Source organism: Andrena cerasifolii, chromosome 10, assembly GCF_050908995.1.
Source record: "Andrena cerasifolii isolate SP2316 chromosome 10, iyAndCera1_principal, whole genome shotgun sequence".
NCBI lineage: Eukaryota > Metazoa > Arthropoda > Insecta > Hymenoptera > Andrenidae > Andrena > Andrena cerasifolii.
The window spans coordinates 11,403,445-11,422,888 of NC_135127.1; the positions used below are offsets into that span (position 1 = coordinate 11,403,445).

The window sequence follows — 19,444 nt, forward strand, 5'->3', positions numbered from 1 at the left end:
TCCGTTTCGGAATCATCGACGTTCATTTAAAACAGAAAAAGACGCGGACGACTCGTGACTTTGCGTATGAAGTTGTGCTGGGCGCATTATCAGCAGTACTTTCGTATATCTTTCGCATTTAAATTACGTTCCATTTGATTTTACGCGCGATACACAGTAGGAAATTGAGAACTAGGGGAAAAAAGTGAAACGAACTAGATACTAGGATATATGACATGTTTATGACAAAAATAGAAAAAGTATTCCGGTAGTATTCTCGGTGCGATCTATTTTGAATGATCGTTACGTAATAATAAGGTTGTTTCATGCGTAATGCGTAGTTTTTTTTATTTATCAACAGTTATAAAATGATACATCATTCGTTATTTACATTAATCTCACTATTCAACATAGAAAAAACAAAGGTCTACATCCGTGCGCGTTGTCGGATATATTTCGACGTGTTTCTCGTGCGAACATTAAATCTTCTTCCAACTGGTGTTATGTACACGCGTATCGAATCCAGTCATAGACATATAAACTAAGCGTAAGCTGATGGGGGTGGTGAGGTTCGCGATAAGGGGGCGATACGGGTAAATCGGGTAATTCGGTGGTTATGCATGCTGAAACATCTGAAGCAGAGTTACCAGCAAAATCCCTATCGTAGTGGAGGAGAAACAGCTACAGCAGTGTGGTATATATGTGTGGTGCACTGGTGGTGACGCCGTGGCGTCGAACCAATCGAAGTCAAGATAGGTGTCCTCCCGCCACTACGCGCACGTTTCTCCTTCGCTCCGGTAGGGATTTCCTGGTAACCCTGATCCGAAGTTAAACGATGCGCCCGTAGCTGAACCTCTGCCTTTTCTCCTCAAATCCTACGTTTCCCTCGCCGATAGTCCCAGCTTATGCTCCGCCAACATATGTCTACGAGTCCAATGGTGCTGGAATCCATCTTCCCACAGTCATTGTACAAAATTTTAGAAGGGGAACAGTAACAGGGATTTCCCAAAAACAATGGCCAGATGGAAATGGATTGTCTAAACCGCCATAGTAACAGGGACGTAAGTACAGTTGTTCGCACGTTACAATACCTGATCACTGGTACAGGTCATCGTGCGATACGATCCGATACGATTGCTTGCAGATACTTTTTTACTTGCTTACCAAAAACATTCGCCCGTCATGATTTTCCAATAATAGTTCCTTTCAAATCTGACAATCCAATGGTGCTGCAGAGTGTGGTGGGGACAGTGTAACAGGTGTTATCGAGGAGATCGAACGCTCCATGGACTGTAGTGCCGGGGTCTGTTGCTTTATCAACATGTGTCGAAGGGATTGCGTTTCCTCTCGAAGTGTCATTAATTGGGCCCTCAGAATCGCGTTTTCGTGCTCCAACATGGTCGCCCGCAATGCAATCTGCAATACAGCTTCAATTTAGACGCTTAATCTAGAACTTTTATGTAAAAGTTTCGCACATTCAACTTTGTTGGGAACTCCCTCCCAAATATTAAATCTCAGGCTAGAGTCTCTGGGCATTAGTCGAGCATCCTAAACGCGAGCAGTGGCGGATTTAACAGGGCGGCAGATGGACAGTTACCGCCTGGGCCCTATCTCCAAAAAAAAATTATGATTAGGTGTAGGTATCCAAACACTACATTTTTTCTTCGTACTACTATACTTGGCCCGTTTTTACTAAACTACCTCTTCATTTTCCCGAACAAATGGGCCCCTCGGAACGTTTGCCAGCTGGGCCTTTTTTTCTTAAATCCGCCACTGAACGCGAGTCTTTACTCACATGGTCTTCCCGAATTTTACGAGCATCCCGAGACTTTTTCGCCGCTTGATTATTCCGTTTACGCCTCTCGTAATATTTGTCGTCCTTTTGATTGTCTGGGGTCGCTTTTTTCTCGCTCCTGGGTCGTCGGTGTAGATTCGTGATTCCGCTCGCGTTCAGTAGGTGTCGAGTCACCACGTTACCTGTTTTATCAACCATTGTTCAAGCAGGAAACAGCTGTTTATTAAAGTTTCTTTCCTCGTCAAAGCAAATATTAACATTCGATCAATGTTAACGTAATATTGATCGAATGTGATTTTTTTAAGTAAATAATAAACGATAGCAAAAACAAATTTGCTCCGGGTGAGGATCGAACTCACGACCTTAAGATTATGAGACTTACGATCTGATTTTTTTTTTTAAAAGTGTTTATCGAAGGACAGTAATCAGTATATGAATGGCATTCAAAAACATAGAAAAAACTGCCGTGCAGTCGCGTCAGTATAACAGTATGAACAGCTTGTACGCTGACTTACGCGCTGCCATCTGCGCTACCGAAGCAGTTGTAAGGCAGGTTTTTTGTGTTTTTTAAATTGCAATGATACTTACGCTTTATTCAGTGGAACATTAACTTACCCGTGTTACTATTCGAGAATGGTTGCGGCACGCTTATGGATTGCATCAAAGGTGGCACGGTGGCTAAAAACGGAGGTTGAAGCAATGACCCCGAAAGTGAAAAGGCAGCTGACACTGACGACGGTGGTATTGGTGGTGATGTCCGGCCAATCATAGTATCCGATGCGTTAGTGTTCACTAAGACATCAGGATTTCCGAAGGTGTAATCTCTAGAATTGCATGGCTCGTATCTGCAAAAATCTGACAGTCGATCGGATTTAATATAATCCCTAAATACTGCTACTAAATAAGTTTGAATAAGGGTTCGTTTATGTTGGAGCTAGGAAATAAACTGTAAGAGCGTCGATCGGACGCTTTTGTCGTTGGTCATCTGTTAGAAAACGTAGATCTGCTCGTTTCTCGTAATTTCGATGCTTCGCTCTTATCGTCGCTCTGATCGCTTATCGCAGCTTCAACATAAAAGTAGACGAAGTGCAGTATCTTTGGAATACCAGTTTGTTTAAGATGAATAAAAAGTTACGGCAGAGGATGGGAACAAATAAACCTGCGTAATATCGTAAACAATCTAATAAACTTTTTTATTTCAAACCCATAGTAATTATAAAAAAATAAAAATTAGCTGAAACTTTGGTCGAAATAAAAAATAACAGGAAGCATCGATTTCGTTAAGGTGCAGGTAATTTGGAATACTGGTACTCCAATTTACCTTCGCTTTATAAACTTAAAAGAGACACGTAGATAATAAAATTATTTTCTTTTATGATCTAATCGGGCTAAAAATCACATTACAGGAACAACCTTAGGTAAATATAAGTGGAAAAGTTTTGCAGGTTCACGTTTTCTTATTCTGCAGATTAAGTCGAAAATGTGAAAATAATGGTAATCCACAAATGTTATTAGTTAACAGGTCATTAGCCCCTATTATTTACGATTTTACAAATTAGATAGCGTTAGTAGTTTATTAGATACTTCGGTATTCGAAATTACCAACAGTATTCCAAATATGCTGCACTTCCTCTACCCTAAATTAAAAAAAAGCTGCTTGAATCGAGGTAGAGGAAATACATGGCTTACAGAGGTGAAACATATGTTACATACTTGAACTTTTACTCGTTGCTATTCTCGGTCGAGATTTTATTTGTTTATTAAATTTTCTCGGTGGCATATTAATTATCATATTTTATTAAGCCATGGCAGAGTGGGATTATTAATAAGAAATTGGGTATCAACAGCCCCTGTGGCCTAATGGATAAGGCATCGGTCTCCTAAACCGGGGATTGTGGGTTCGAGTCCCACCAGGGGTAAATCTTTAACATTTTTTTTTCATGACTCGTGGCTTACAGAATTATTTCCCTTTCTCATTCAGTATTAACTTACGATTAGTGCCAGTAAGGTTATTACAAATTAAACGCCCCCGTCGCGCAGCGGAACTTAAAACTGAAAAAGCTACCCCATAATTAATTCGATCCTCCGTTTTTAAGTAATGTTTTATTACGTGCACTGAAAGAATAATAATTTCAGTAATGTTAAATAAATTCATGTTCTCGATCGATCGTTCAGCCCTAAATAAGCAAACGGGTTGCGTGTTCTCGTGGAGTCTTTGTCAGTCCACTGCGTAATTTATAGAAGCTGATCTTACTGCGCTCTTATCTTATTGACTTCTATCATAATCGCTAGAATTTACATTAAAGCATACAATTATATAATCGCATAAACTTTATTTAACAGGTGCGGAAGGGGAATCTGGCGCAGGAGTAAAATAGGAGATAAATCGGTGAAATGAAAATTAAGCACGAAGTAGGCGTGGAATAATCGAAAGGATAAATTTAAGCGTTAAAAAAAAGATAAATCTTCCCCGTGACAATGCGCCATTGGCAACATTGCCGTGACCAGGATTCGAACCTGGGTTACTACGGCCACAACGTAGGGTCCTAACCACTAGACGATCACGGCTACTGAAGGAGTTGGAAACGACCTAGAAATTGGCCAAGCTTGTTTACCACGTCGGCCGACTTGCTCACTTATCTGTGACTGAAGACTACGCCGCGCATTTACCAGCTAAGTAAAGCAATAAATCCCAGAAGCAAGAGGAAACATAAAGCAACGATTTCATATCTAAACTTAAAAGCAACAGTTCTTGAAAAGAAATCTTTGAAATTATAGGTGACTACTGTAATAAACGACGAAGAGGATAAAAGGGAAGTATATCGCGATTCAAGCATAAATATGTGAAATTTCTCACGCCTTTCTGGAAGTACCTGAGGTCGGTGCGAAGAGGCTGTAACTCCGCAGAAGGTGCAGCGCGGAGAACGCGCCAGACACTGTGCTTCCGGTACAAATAGTCCTCGCGTGTGCGTGTGAGCTCATCCCTTCAAAGAGTCGCGTAAACCCGGAGTACCATCAGACGAGATCCTCTTCATCAACGGATCAACCAAACTACTAATTAATGAAGCACAAAGAGCCCGGCGAAATCTACCAAATTGTTCTGCAAAGAACGATTCCCCATTGGACCCGTTAATCCCTCGGAGCCCTTCCTCAATCGCCAGTCAATTTGAGCGAAAAAACTGCGACCCGCATCGACGGTGCTTCCTCTTCCACGTGTCAAAATCGTCGATCTTCAAAGGCCTCTGTTTTTAATCTCCTCGATTAAAGAAACTTGCATCCAGGTTTCTCCTCGATTCAAACTCTTTCCTCGTCAGAAGACTCCGGGATATGCTTCCTATCGCGTCTTCTAGGAGGTATCTTCGCGTATCTTCCTTCAGCGAAACACTTTCTTGGAGGATCCGACTTGGCGGCCACCCTTCGCCTACGCGACTTCGACTTCCCTATTCGACCCTGTTGACGTTTCATGTCACGTGCTGCTCTGCTGCATACCTACCCTCCGGAAGAATTTCCAATTCGTCGTTCCAAGGGGTGGTTGCCGCCCCTCGGTGCATGCGCGATGCCGAGCAGAGAGCGATTGTTCCGCCCCCGGAGTCATTAGGGGTGAGCCAGCCAGCAAGTACCTCGAGTGGTCAAGCAAGGCGATAGCCAGCCTGCGCGCGGCTAGAGTGGTCAAGGGAGCCGATAGCCAGCCAAGCTGGCCAATCCCATGGACGTCAGCCCCATGGACAGTAAATTGATCACCCTTTACATACCGTATCACGACACCAATCTTTGAGCCACTGGATCGTCTCGTACCTTGCATGACCGAGTGGCGATGAACATTTTTACAGGCCCTCTCACTTCTGCGAGTCCCCGAAATTCGAATTGGAAACAGCGTTTTAACATTTTCATTCTTATCAGACGAGATCTAGGAATATTCCCCTGTACGAATTGCTCCAGTTTTTGGTAGCAGGGTTTACAGTTATACCGAGGCTTCTTCTATCGTTTTGGGAGAGTACGAATCAACCTTCGACTTTTAGCAAAGTTCCCCCGCAGTCCGCGACTATCTGCAATCGTAGTTGCATATGCAAGAACGTTCCACACGCGTTACCTGGCCAGACAGGAACCAGCTACGTGTTGCTAATGCCTCTGGGACAATCGTCAGCTGACACTTCCATGCTACCTACGAATGTTCAATGCGAGGGGTAATTATTACGAAGTAAATTAGACGGGGCTAAACATCGCGGGGGATTGCAACATTGATGAGCTGGACGAAAAAGAATTTTAAGCCCCGAGTCGACCTCATCAATGTTGCAGCCCTCACTTTTGCCGGGTTCGACGTAGCTACCAATTAAATGGTCGAAAGATCGATCGCTTCTCCCGGGGGTCAAATGCCTTGCAATGTCGCGTCCAAGCTCTTTGACCTTCGGCGTTCGAACTCCCTCGGGAAAATGGTGATCGATGGTAACTAGCGAGGGAAATTCAGAGGAGGCACTGCGAGTGGGTAATTGTTTAGAAATATTTATCGGGCTCGAATTGTAGAATATTTCGCTCGTGGGTGTGCGGCGGTAATTGTGCGAAGGAAGCTCGCAGGTGTGGCGGTGATTTAAGGCGTAGCATGTGCTCTTCGTACGCGAAACGGGGACGAGCGATTTAGATTACGCTGCCTGCTCGAATTTAACTTGCGGGGGCCGCATCGTGGGGTTAAATAACGCCATTTGTTATCGTAATATCTAATTTGGCGGTGAAGGGTGATGCGCCTCTGCCATGTGGCAGTGATCTCACGACTCAGTACAGGTGTCTTAGAAACAGCTAGCTTCCGTAGTTTTACCAGGGGCGCTGAACTAATCGTAAGAAACGGAACGAATCATTTGCACTACTAATTTCTACTAAAAACTCATTTACCAATTCTTTTATCAATTATTCTAGCAGTTAAAATTAATAATCCTCGAACAGTTTTTGACGTAGGGGAACTAATTCCGATAACAGTCGTTGCGCCATAATGCTGTTGCAAATGAATTGTCCTTCGAAATCGTTGCTTCTTATTTTGATTTTTAAGCAACATTCGCCCAGCTCTGTTCGCTCGGGGGTAACGAGGTAACTGCGTTGCGTATCGTCAGTCTTGAAAGTATTGTATAAACGCGAGGCCTGGAATCATTCGATCAAGCCCTGTGACGTACTTCCGCGGAAGCAGAAACAATCAGCGAGATTGTACCGACATTACGAGCGGTGTACTCGTCGCTTTGTCGGACGCTCGTTATCATTATGCGGCTGGATTCGCGATAGCGAACGCCCCCGCGATCGCCCGGCCTCGGCTCTTGCTCGCTCAGCCAGCTCGTGCGAACCCAAACACCTGTCCGCGACCAGCGGGTAACGTGACATCACGTCATGTGACCTGGCGAGTCCTCCGACGCACCCCCGAGCCCCGCGACCCCATGACGATGCGCGACCTCAGGGTAATCTGCCTAATCGCCGTCCTGGAAACGTCGGATTACACACCCTGACGATATCTCCGTTTCTCCGTGGGGGCTCGAGAGAATTTTCAGGGATTTTCTTAAAGTGTGAAGAACGCTGGCGAGCTTGAAATGGTGGGGCAGGATCGCTCGGAGGGTTTACCGCTTAAGGGGGGCTTCTTGTGTAACAGCCCCCGAAATTGATGAATTTATTTTAAAAGAAACTATTGTTAATATTGCAGTAAACTCTTTTGGCACATAAGCAACTGATATGACCAACTGTTTCTTTAAAAAAATCTTAAATATCAGTTACTTTTGGGGCTGTTTGACGAGAATCCCCCTTAAGGTCGTCAGAGTGACTTTAGAGAAAATTTCTGAGGGTTTCATAAACTTCTGCAGGGTAGTGGCGCGCTCAGGATTTAATGTTGTGGGGCAGCCGAGGTGAAGCGATAAAAATATTTTTAATTTTAATAAAATTCATTGGGGGAATATAGAAATTTATTTAAAGAATAAAATAACAAAGCCTCCTCTGGGTGCGCCACTGCTGCAGGGTAATGTATTCCATTTATACAGACTAGGATAAAATATGTAGATCCTTGCTACCAAGTTCTCCATGTTCTCCAAGCTTGAACTGACGGAACCAGCCTCGCATCTGGTGGCTTCAACAAGTATTTTTTAGCATCCCCAACGCGGCATGGAAGCTCCCCGCTCCTTCGGTTGCAGAGGTGATGAACACGAAGTACAATCACGCACAACACCGTGTCTCCCCCTCCGTTGTACACCTGAGAACGACAGGGCGGCGAGGGGGTCGCGTGTCTAGCCCTTAATTTCATCCACCGTCCCCGTTTCGCTCGCCTCCTTCGCTTACGGAGGCACGGATTCTCTCCTTTCACCCTCGCGGCGAGTCACGAATCGCGACGCCCGGGGTTGTTTCACAACTCGAGCAAAGTTATCTCATCAAGTCGTCACGAGGACGCGGCCGCCTTCCTTCGCCCTACCCGTGGCTGCTTGCAAAAGATACGATTAAACTTTTCTTACTTTACAGCCTGTGTATTTACGCTCTCACCCCCCTCCGGCCGCCCCCCCTCCCCCGGGGGTGTGTTCGGTGTCAGGTGCACTGATTAGCGGCTTTCCCATATTTCGAATCTCGCGGTTTTGTAAGGGGTCAAGGGAATTTTTACGAATGCTCTGCTGCTCCTGTTTTTTAAGGGGACATTCTCGGCCACTTTTCGGTGATGGTTTTTACAATCAAATAAACACTTAACGTTTCAAACTTTTGGGGCATATTCTACCACTCTTGAAATACAAGGAAAAGTCTTTGATGTTCGTTTATTTTATTTGTTTAGGTAAATATTTCGCAGCGAAGTTGGTGTCTTCAGAATTTCACCCCTTGCTGGCGGTTGAAATTTCGGACCACTGGATCGTCTGAAATAATAAATCCATAAATACTTTTAATTTGCAAGACAGTGGCTATCCAGCTTACCTCGGGTATGTTAACTTCTTTAGTATTTTCCCAAATTTTTTATATGTATTAAATGTAGAAAAGAAATGCCACTTTCGGCACCTTCAGCTTTGTCCAAAATTGTTCTTTCGCGGTAGAATGTACCCCCGATAGTTTGAAAACGTTAAGCGTTTATTTCATTATAAAAACCATCACTGAAAAGTGGCCGAATTTTCGGCCGAGACTGTAGAATGTTCCCTTAAGTTGATTTCGCTCGTTGCATTTAATTTAACTGTTTTAATGGGCTCCTCCATACTGGCTTCTTCTTTTAGGAATAGGATGTTACGTGTGACGATGTTACTTGTGAAAGTGGCCCAAAATGATTGCATGCCAACCCAATGAAATGACTTTGTCATTCGTGAAAGATTTTATGAAAGTGTACGGACCGAAGCATGAAGACCAGGCTCTAGAAGTCTGTTGTGATTTTACAATTTGTCTCTGTGCTTCGTATCGACGGATTGGATCCTTCAACAGCCAGGACTTAATCATTTAAGGTATTTGGTCCCTTGGATCGTGAAAGCCGTACCACAGCCTTTCGGTTCCCAGGCTGTCGGGAAATTGTGGCTTACCGCGCTGGCACGGTTCTTATCCGCACTCGTCCAGGTAATTCTTAGCAGGCCGACTCGTCGCTGTTATCAGACGAGAAATAACCACCCACACCTTCCACGAAATGCGAGGGAAAAGGAACGAAAAATCTGGCTTCTGTCTGGACACGTTTCACTTCTCACAACGGAAGATCCCGAACCCGAAAATTCAAAAAATTTTGAAACTTCGTGAGTATGTAGGGGATTTCTTCCTGATTACAACGCAATTTTTGTTTGCTGATACCAGGATTAGGATTAAATACCAGAATTTTCTACGGATTCGAAACTAATCCCTTAATTCTGAATTGATAAAAAACAATGCTCAATATCTATCGTCTAACTCAGCTTGTGTTTCAGTTCTACTAGTTCAGCGTCGCTAGAGATCCCACTCGATTCCTCAAGTGCCACATCAGGGGAAAAGGAACAGTTTAGAAAGTACACTTCTACGCACAGCAGCCTGGCAAACGTTAGTTGACTGTCGGTGGAAGAGAAACGGCGTGTAATTGCATTATAGTGTTATTGAAGCGGCATTAGACGGCATACCAAGGGGCTGGATAATTCGTGGCAATTTGTATACAATATTAGAGACTCCATTCGGGGGAAAAAGCGCTTCCGTGTATAGACAGGCATTCTCGGATGGTTGTTATTAATATTTTAAGCGCGCGCGAGCTCTCCCTTCTGCGATCAAACGCTCCTCCTATTTTTTTCCTCTCCGGCTCAACACACCGCCCCCTGGACAGGTAGCATGCTCCCGTACTGTTATTTAAATTGCAAATCGATACCGCTGCGTAGAAAACACAGACGAAACCCATTCGCGGGCGTTCATGTAACATGAAAGCAAGATGGACCCGATAGATGTTTAACCCTCGGAAGACGAATGGTGAACATGGTCGCGTGAGACGAATGCAGGGTCACTTTGACCCATAGCAACATTTCTATGGTTTCGCGGAGGAATTGAATATAAAATGAATGAATTAATTAATTAAAATTATAATACACCTACACAATCGCACATAAATAGGTAATAAAGAAATATATAAAAAAACATTATTTATGTACATTTGATACAATAAAATAACTGTATCTTCTGTATGATTTTTACAAATAATGTTACTGCAATTTCGGCGCCTTAAGCCGGGAATCCACCTGGAAGCTAAGCTATGATATGCTGTGTTTTAGCTTAGCTTTTGGTGGAAACGGTTCCATAAGAGTGTATTGAAGCTAATTTTTTTAAAACTCAGCATAGTTTAGCTTCTACGTGGATTCCCGGCTTTATACTAAATTTTGAGTCATTGCCGACGCAAATATAACGTCGTGATTGATTCCAAGTTGATCGCTAGATTCGGGGCACAGGGTTTCTGTTTGAATAACGGTTTGAAGATCGTTAGATTTATGCTACTGTCTTCATGTCCGTTCGCTATCGAGGTTCCACCGTAAACGATAATCTACAGATTCCGGCGATCAACACAAAGTACAGGCTATTTCCCCAAAATCTCTTGCAGATCTACCGTCACTCGCTCAATTCAACCATGAAAAACTCTATATCGGACAAGGAGGCGAACAAAATGCTCAGTGAAATCCTTGAGGAGGACGGGGTGCAAAATTTGGACGACGAAGACTCAGAAACCTGTACTGCGGCTTGCGCGGAAGAGAATTCTACCATTGAACAGGTTCAGACTAAACTTTTAAACGTGTTCAAAGAAGTTTGTCGCTTAAATGAACGCTAGTCCAAACAGAAAACTTTATTTCTTAGCTAGAAAGTGTATGGTAAATTGAAAGCTTCCTACAATTTTCCCCTCGTCTACTGCCTATAGACAGACACATGCGCACCCCTTTTCTCTTCGACTTATTCCACGATTATTTCGATACAAAATTATGCATATCAGACAGTCTAAAGTCCAAAGACTCTGAAGCAGAGTGGACGACACACCCGCAGACCACAGATGAGCGGCGGGTTGCCGCTCTCCAGGCGCTTGTGCTCCTAATTTTCAAAGGCCTATAATTCTGTGTTACGACGTCCTATGACAAAACGACACAAAAGAAAGTGTCTATTTTTTCGTTCCTTACAACATCCCAAATTACCCTATACATACAACATTTTCAACTATTAATCGCCTGCACAGAGAACCATATGAAGCACTGAGAGCAAAACGGACTAACCCACATTGAAAAAAATTCCTACTTTATTAACCTACTTAATAATAATTAATTATTATTATTTTATTTACGTACGTGCACATCTCTCCAACAAGTTGTGCGAATATATATAAAACTAAAAAGCTAGAAATAAAAAAAAATTAAAACAGTCTGCAAAGAAATAGAAATGCACTAAAAATTAAGAAATAATTTTTTCCCTTATTTAATCTTCGACTCTATTTTTTAAGTCTACGCCTTATCATTTACACTGTGTACATCTGGCGCCGACTTAAAAAATTGAGAGTCGCAGATTAAATAAGGGAAAAAATGTTTGCTTTTTAGTGCACTTTTATTTTTTTGAAGTCGGTTTATTTTTATGATTGGTACATCATATTGGAATAAATTTCAAGCTCCCATCACTGCGCAGAAACTCGTCCATAAATATCGAGTAAGATCTCTTTATTAGCCGCAGCACGTTAATTGACAAAAGTTGCGCGGAAACCCGGCAGGCACCCCGCGCAGGTGAAACGCGATTTGAAAGTGTGTGTTGTTCGCAGGTGCGATGCGAGTGCATGCAAATCGCAGTGAACGCGTCGAGATTCTCGTTGCGGGTGATGGAGGCGATGCGTTCGTTGCAGCAGGACGAGGATGATACCCTGGCCACCTCCAGCGTCGAGGATATCGTCGACTACATCGAGGCGAACTACCGCGACGACGGTGACCTTTACGCTCAGGTGCGGACCGCCCTGAAACAGGTCTGTTCCCAAGGGTTAGTTCTAACGTCAAGGCGAAGCGGCTGAAGGAAAGCGCGGCCGAGAAGCGTGTCTCGCGTGAGACACGATCGCGTTTCAAGGGAACTCTGCAAAACCGTTTATCTCGTTCGAAGACCGTTGCTCATCTATCGACCGGTCCCGCAGCTCCGTTAATTCTAACGTTTCTGTGACGCAATTCGCGCCCCCCGACGTTGCATTCCCGTCGCAAGGGTTCCGGCGATATAATTGCTGCGATTCATAGTAATTTACGAGCTGAACCCTTCACCCCCCAACTGGCAGGGTGGATACAGAACCCCGGCTGCATTCAAATAACAATTTCAACTCTGTCTTTGTAGTCTTGATGGATATTAGATGAAGTCGAGGATCGTTAGGTGAAACGTGATCTATTAGGTACAGTACCCACCCCACAGTTTTGCTTCCTCGGTGGCAGCGAGGGCCTTCGGTCCCGGGTAGACCGCCCGTTGACTGCCGAGAGCAATAAAACCGTTGGGTCAGGTAAAATACCCAGTAGAGAAAAATAAAATGTTCATGTTTTTTGGCGGAGTGTGTAGTTTTGCAACATATCCAAATTTCATCAAAATCGGTGGAGAATCGCTATAGTAAATAATTACCGTGATCTATTTGGGTCGAAGCTTGCCCCGCGTTCAGCCTGCCAGTTAAAGATCAGCCTGTAACAAACTCTCAATCTCGTAACAGATTCGCCATGGAATTGCTGGAGAACGAGTACCACTTGATCGGGCCAGACGCCATCTCGATGAATCGCACCACTTGCTTGAACGGCCGAGGCGATTGCTTGCTATCTTCTCCGGTGAAGACTCCTCCAAGGCGTCGGAAACGAGACAGCCCTGAGGACGACTCTTGTAGCTGCGAAACGCCCACAGCTGAGGAATCGGGGCTTGCGAAGAAACGTGGAAGACTCTCTATTGGGGACCAGTCTCTAAGAAGGGCTCTGGTAGGCAGAGTAGCTGGAATAGGAAGAGAAGAGGATGCTGATTCTGAAGAAGCTTCGCGGTGCTCCTGTAGTCGGAGTTTAAGTAACGAGGACGCGAACGACTGCGAATGTGTTCCCCGGATTGCTACAAGCGCTAACAATACTTCTAAGATGCAGAGAAATCTGCGTGACGTGCAAGGAGGGGCAGGGAAAATTCGGAACGGGGTAGATCGCGAAGGAATTTATTCTGGGGCAGGTGCTGGTAAAGAAGGGAGATCGAGATTGGCTCAGGATCCTCTGGCAAATACTTTGGACTGTAGAAGAGCTGGTAATCGAGATGGAAGCAGAAGGGTAGTTGCGGTTGCTGATACAGTGGGCGATGAAAATGCAGAAGGCCAGAAAGGAAATGAAGAGAAAGAGTCTGTTACTGATGGATCTGTATCAGACACTGTCAGGGATGTTCAACAGGGCCCCTCCGGGGGATCCAGGCAACGTGAGGAGGAGCTAGAAAGATGGATAAAACGTTGTCAGGAAGAGTGTGAACGACGAAGAAAGCGAAAATAAAAGAATAATAATTAGAAATCGATGTGTATTCTAAATTTTTGCAGGTAAAGTCTGCAGGAATTGCATTCTCAATCAACTTTTCCACTAGTTTTTTTAGAGAGCAAGTGTAAATTTCGTATCCTAAAAGGATAATCAGTTTCTCAATTGGTAACCTTCGATGTAACATTCTTAAGAAGATAAATTGCGGTTTCTTTAGTAGTGCAAATTTATTTCATTTTTCTAATTATCTTTACATTCGTTTATCGCCGAGGCGTAACTTCAAACTAGAAGACAGGCGCAGCACCCTTCCGGCTCGGTCGGTAGGAGTTAAATATCCGTTCTGCACGGCGACTGAAAGCGCCTTGCGGACGTAACACCTCGCGACTTTTGTCTCTGATTATTAGAAATTTGTTAAAAATACTTGGACCGCGTGGAACTACGTGTTCGATTAATTTTTCCAACCTGCATTTGAATATTTGCGCGAAGGGTGAATACTTCGCCTTCGAGTGTTTCCTCTGCGGAATTTATTCCAAGCGCAGTTTCGTTGCTTTCGAGCGCTATCCGAATAAGAAACCTTTCTTAAATACTTGTACACCAAATCAGTAACGGTTAACTTTTGGACCTGCCGTCGTAAATGTTGTCCAGGATTTTTAATACCAGATTCTAATCTAATTAGTAATTTGAATTATTTCTAAGGGCTAACTATCGGCTGCCTTAAAACTACTCACATTACTCCTTGTTTCTTCGATCTATTCTTCGGTACGTTTCTACCCCGATAACCTTTAGCTTTCATTGTCATTTGAAGTATTTTACTACATTTTATTTATTCGGAGAAATGTAGAAACACGGCTGCATGATTTTCATTTGTACTTTTCCCCCAAAAAATTTCGGATCTATAGGTGGATGTAACCCTTTAGGAATTACATGAATGTAGGTGGGTTTCGAAGAAGAAATTTGCTTATCATTTATTACCTGTACACGATACAAACGATGTGGATTCTAGTGCTGGTAAAAGCTGCTAGTAGCGCTGTTATTCCGATGACAGTAGTTTACATCATGGTGGTATTGTAACCAATTGTAACTGTCAACTCCGATCAGGGGAATAATGTCTCACAAGGTGATATTTCGTTACATTTAGGAAGAAGCATTGTTAATCTCCTACCGTTACTATGCACAACTATGTTTGAATGCACATTGCCGTGCATACGTATAATTCAAATTCTATTAGCTGTCATTATAATTTCACGAGCTTGACATATCCACCTCGGGCTTTCATTTAACTATCAACCTCGAATCTATTGACTTTTTCACATGGCACAAAAGTGACACGTAATTGCAATAACGTAAATATGACGTGTACACTGTCGTGAACATTTAAATCACTTCCATTGCTGTGTTTCAGGGAGCAATTAAGAAAGTGTCGACCACCAAGGACGCAACTCAGTCGAATGTTAAGTCTAAATCGAAAGCTTCATCTAGCAAGGAGTCGGAGAGTTCCGACAAATTGGACTCAAAGTCGACGAGAAAGCCTCCGAGCAATGATCGGAGAGGCGAGGGTGATAGACACTCTAGATCGACGCAAAATGTACAATTGAGTAAAAATGCTACAAAGCAGTTGGCTAGATCGTCTCAGAATACATCTGCCAGAGAAAGTTCAATCTCTGCTTCGAAATCCAGTGTCAGCATTGCTAAAGCACCTTCAAAAAGCATGTTAACATCTAAAACAGTGTCTGATACTGCAAGAATGCTGAATAATCATGCAACCAGGAGCAGTAAATCTACTGGAAAAATGCAGAGCAGTTATTCCGAGAAGAGAGGGATAAGCACGGTGTATATACCGCAGTCAGCGACAGGCAAGCTTAACGCTAAATCAGCCAGCAAAAATAATTCGTCAGTGTTGAGGAACGAAGGAAAAACGAAGGAAAGTTCACAACCGGGAAATGAATCGAGACCTAAGTCCAGACAACGTAAACTGTCCAGAACATTGAGTCCAAGCGAAGTAAAGATGTTGCACTCTGCGGCGTACAGATCAAACTCCGCACATAGGGAGGATCAGAGTAACAGGAATCGGGTAGAAACCACTCAAACGAATGACGAATGCGACTACGAGGATGATTTTGAGGTAAAGCGCAATAACGAAGTCGGATTATTAGATTGCAAGAATTAATGGAAATGAATTTACAGGATTATGAATCTGATTTTCAAGAGTGTACGGATAGCGAGACATCCGAAGTAAGCGAAGAAACGAGCAGCAATCACGGCAACTTGCCGTTGGACCCCATTGAATTGCATACCGCGAAACAGGTACTAAGCTTTATTCGATTATAATGTAACATCTCAGGTGACGATAATATTTTAAATTATCACTCTGTTGCAGCGAAAAATTGTGAACAGTTCTGAACAGCCGAAGGAAGAAGAGCATATGCATGACTCCGGTCATTACGAGCTGACGGAAGCTAGGAGAAGGGCAGCAAGAATAGAGTCAATTGCGAATGATCCGAAGCTTTCTTCTCTTCTTGAATTAAGACAACCAGTTAACAAAGCATATAGGTTTGTTATAAATAAAATCAAGTTTCAGGATTAAATAGCTTCTGTTGTACTGTGTTTGCTCGTCATTAAACGTCTGTACCATTGCTGGATAATTATGCATGTGATTCTTTTTAATTATAACTGAGGTGTTTTTTTTTTCTTTTTTTTTTTAACACAGCGAAGACAGATTATCGGAAAATAAATCGCTACCGTTATCCACCGACGAAGGCTTCGAAGACAGTCGTTCTGGCGATTTCACGAAATCGCCGCCGCTTTCACAAATTTCATTCATCGATTTTCGTAAAACCAAAGAGAATCAAAAAACGAAGGTAATGAATGTTGAATGGCGTAGAATGATCGTATCGCTAACTGTAATTGTTGCTTTCAGAAATCCAAGAAAAAGTGCTTGAGCAGGGGCGAAGAGTTATTGGAAATGATAAAGTTAGACGTCATGGAGTGGTCTCTTCTTGAATGTTCGCCTATACCGTACGAAGAGTTCATTAGAAGCTTTGGAAAATTAAATGCTCAACAAGTGTGTCGATTATTAAACTTGCGTCGCAAGTTGAATTATTGAATACCCTTAGGATATCACAAACTTCGACAAATCTACCGATTTTTACAGATGTCCACGCAAACCGGCGAGGACAACATCGACGTGGAAACACAAACGGACAAAATCGTGTTTAACAATAAGTGGACCCAATTTCCAATAACTTGTAGAAGCAGCTTAAGGACCAAAGAGGAGTTAGATTTATTTCGAATAGTACGTGGGAGCGTTACAATACCTACGCATTAATATATTAATCGATATTAGTAAAATATTAAAATGTATAGGATCAAATTGGCGTTGGTAGCGACAATGACATGGAAGCTGCCAATTCCGTGCCATCGTTCGACGTATTACGTTTAAATGATTTCTTAAATTGCGCCGGGAGAGTAATGCTATCGTTGTTAGAAGAAAGAAGATCCGGTGGGAACGTTTTCAAAAGCGAGGGGCAAGTGCCATTCAGTGACGGTGTTGTCAAGCTTTCCATAAATTCGGTAACATTTCTGGCTGGCAGGGCAGTGACGATAATACACTGTTCCGATGTTTTAAACAAAGTTTTGCTGACTATTCATTCCCCAAGCGACGAGGTAAGATTTAGTCATTGAACATTTACATCCACGAAGACGATGTAAGACCGTATTTTAAACAGGAAATCGAGACGTCCAGCAAACAAGATTACATAACCGACTGCTGCATTGGATGCGTCTGGAATATTTCTGAACCCTCGATGCCCATCAAATTATTTTATTCGGCCTGTCCTATCACTGCGTGTTGCTTTCATTTAACAAATTACAATGTTGTATTCGCTGGACTGCAAGATGGGTATGCGATTTTACCACTAATTTAATCGTTACGATACAGATTAATGCACACTTTAAATAACAGGTCGATAAACCTGTGGGATTTAAAGGAAGATGAAATGTGGCATCAGAAAGTAACGGATAAGGCCAACGGATTAGATTGGACGATACGAATCCCGACTTATACAACGTCCGCAAACATGGAAGTAAATATCCATGACTCGCAAATTGTTGCAATACGTATATTATCCAAGATCGAAGAAAAATCGCTGCGGCGTAATAATCAGTTTGTACCGATTCAGGTTCGTTAGAGTTCCTTCTTTCGTAGATTATACCTGTAAGCTTCTGCGTACTAATACCTGAATGACTAACATCTTTGTGTTACCTAAAACGCTAGATATGTAGTTTAAATGAGAAAGGTTCTCTTGTTATATGGAGCGTTTTGCACACTATGGGAATAAATGTCGACGATTTAGGACTGTCCCATTGGGGTAGTATAAGGCTCGTTAAAAGTCAAGAACTTCTTTTGCAATCTCTTAATAATAAAAAGTAAATATTCTCTAACAATTCGTATGCTGTGCTTGAAATATTAATCTCATTAAAACTGTTCAACCCCTCAGAAGGATCAATGCAACTGCATTTATCGACATGCACGTGGATCGCGTGGATAATAATAATCTTTACATCGTCACTAACACTAGCAGTGTTTTGCACGCTACGTGCATCGGCAACAAAGCCAGCCCTGCCGTGTATAAAAAACTCGACAGCAGTAAGTTATCTGCGATACTCTCATAATTTTTAATTCACCCGTCACTAATTTATTGCACTTCGCATTTCAGGTCCGTGTGGAAACGCAACTTGCATAGACGCGTGTCCGTTTGAACATTCATTTTTCTTAGTAAGATTCTTATCTATATTTTTACATTTCGAGATGCAATTGCTACTAACACGAGCTTCCTTTAAATCGCAGGTTGGTTGCGACGATGGTACCATTCGATTACATTCTGGAAATATCGAGAAACCACTTTTACAATTGAGAGACGAAGACACTAATGAGATGATCAAATCTGTGCAATGGTCTAGATCGAAACCATTTACAATCTTCGCGCTGGACAACAATTCACGGTAATAGGAATTGGCGAAACCCAATTTCAATGGACTGTATAGAATGATTTATTCAACTATCGATATTTCAGCGTACGTGTATGGGATTTAAGTATTAGCGATATATACCCAACATACACGGTGAATATGGAGGAACACGGGCACATAAATAGTATGCAGCTATCGTCTTGCAAAACTGAACGAGATATGGCTCAGCAGTATTTGGTGTGTTAAATTTTCCATACATCACGATTGATAAACATACGATATCCATAAACGCGTGTCTTTCAGGCTCTTGGGACAGAATCTGGGAACGTAGAAATACACAAACTGAAATCGAACTTTCATTACTCTAAGAAAGAAAAGTATTTGCAGGAATTTGATACTTTTATGCGATACATCGCGGTTTTATAATCACAATAAGATCGTTAATGGGACATGTTCCAAGGAATTGAATTTTTTCTTTGGGTACTTCCAGTGAAATGGTACATATGTTTTTTTTTATGTATTGGACATTTACTCGGTACTTAGTTAAAGGACAATCTTGTAAGCGCAATAACAAAACTCTATTGAACTCAAAGTACAAGAGAATCTCGGCAGACGTACTGATTCGTCGGAATAATAATTTTTACACTATTGTTCTAACTTATCGAGGGAAAGCCACGATTTGTACAAAACTAGTATTATTTATTGCACGTTATTCACAGGAACAAATCCGTCCACGAATTGTATACAAACATTAGTTTTGTAATGTAAAGAGATATTTAAATAATACACTACAAAGAAAAAC

General features: G+C 42.5%; 4 protein-coding genes and 2 non-coding genes across 8 annotated transcripts; 3 read left to right on the forward strand and 3 right to left on the reverse strand.

Moving 5' to 3' along the window:
* Positions 1-298: 298 nt before the first annotated feature.
* Positions 299-4,759, reverse strand: LOC143374054 (uncharacterized). The gene is made up of 4 exons (XM_076821886.1): positions 4,648-4,759; positions 2,390-2,629; positions 1,775-1,956; positions 299-1,395 (listed from the first exon to the last, which is right to left on the reverse strand). Exons 1-4 carry the CDS (start codon positions 4,754-4,756, stop codon positions 1,186-1,188), a joined length of 741 nt encoding a protein of 246 aa, XP_076678001.1. The 5' UTR covers positions 4,757-4,759; the 3' UTR covers positions 299-1,185.
* LOC143374041 (cytoplasmic dynein 2 intermediate chain 1) lies at positions 561-19,443 on the forward strand. Of its 3 annotated transcripts, XR_013086601.1 has the most exons (17): positions 561-1,040; positions 15,077-15,796; positions 15,859-15,978; positions 16,052-16,224; positions 16,382-16,532; positions 16,592-16,735; positions 16,826-16,966; positions 17,038-17,337; positions 17,400-17,572; positions 17,636-17,852; positions 17,948-18,099; positions 18,171-18,319; positions 18,390-18,448; positions 18,521-18,675; positions 18,747-18,879; positions 18,946-19,139; positions 19,362-19,443. XR_013086601.1 is itself a non-coding variant. In XM_076821861.1 (16 exons), the coding sequence occupies exons 1-16, from the start codon at positions 1,002-1,004 to the stop codon at positions 19,066-19,068; spliced, it is 2,949 nt and encodes a 982-aa protein (XP_076677976.1). In that variant the 5' UTR covers positions 561-1,001; the 3' UTR covers positions 19,069-19,443. The 3 variants fall into 3 exon arrangements, 2 of the variants coding, with proteins under 2 accessions (XP_076677976.1, XP_076677977.1); XM_076821861.1 differs by having other exon boundaries at positions 18,946-19,443; XM_076821862.1 differs by lacking the exon at positions 561-1,040 and adding an exon at positions 14,667-14,791 and having other exon boundaries at positions 18,946-19,443.
* Positions 3,621-3,693, forward strand: Trnar-ccu (transfer RNA arginine (anticodon CCU)). The gene has a single exon. It is a non-coding gene; the product is annotated as a tRNA-Arg (tRNA).
* Trnah-gug (transfer RNA histidin (anticodon GUG)) lies at positions 4,271-4,342 on the reverse strand. The gene has a single exon. It is a non-coding gene; the product is annotated as a tRNA-His (tRNA).
* Positions 9,374-13,866, forward strand: LOC143374048 (uncharacterized). The gene is made up of 5 exons (XM_076821877.1): positions 9,374-9,480; positions 9,649-9,757; positions 10,794-10,961; positions 11,985-12,196; positions 12,897-13,866. Exons 3-5 carry the CDS (start codon positions 10,821-10,823, stop codon positions 13,693-13,695), a joined length of 1,152 nt encoding a protein of 383 aa, XP_076677992.1. The 5' UTR covers positions 9,374-9,480; positions 9,649-9,757; positions 10,794-10,820; the 3' UTR covers positions 13,696-13,866.
* Positions 13,892-14,467, reverse strand: LOC143374163 (uncharacterized). Its single transcript, XM_076822092.1, has 3 exons — positions 14,403-14,467; positions 14,137-14,348; positions 13,892-14,067 (listed from the first exon to the last, which is right to left on the reverse strand). Exons 1-3 carry the CDS (start codon positions 14,465-14,467, stop codon positions 13,925-13,927), a joined length of 420 nt encoding a protein of 139 aa, XP_076678207.1. The 3' UTR covers positions 13,892-13,924.
* Position 19,444: the final 1 nt, after the last annotated feature.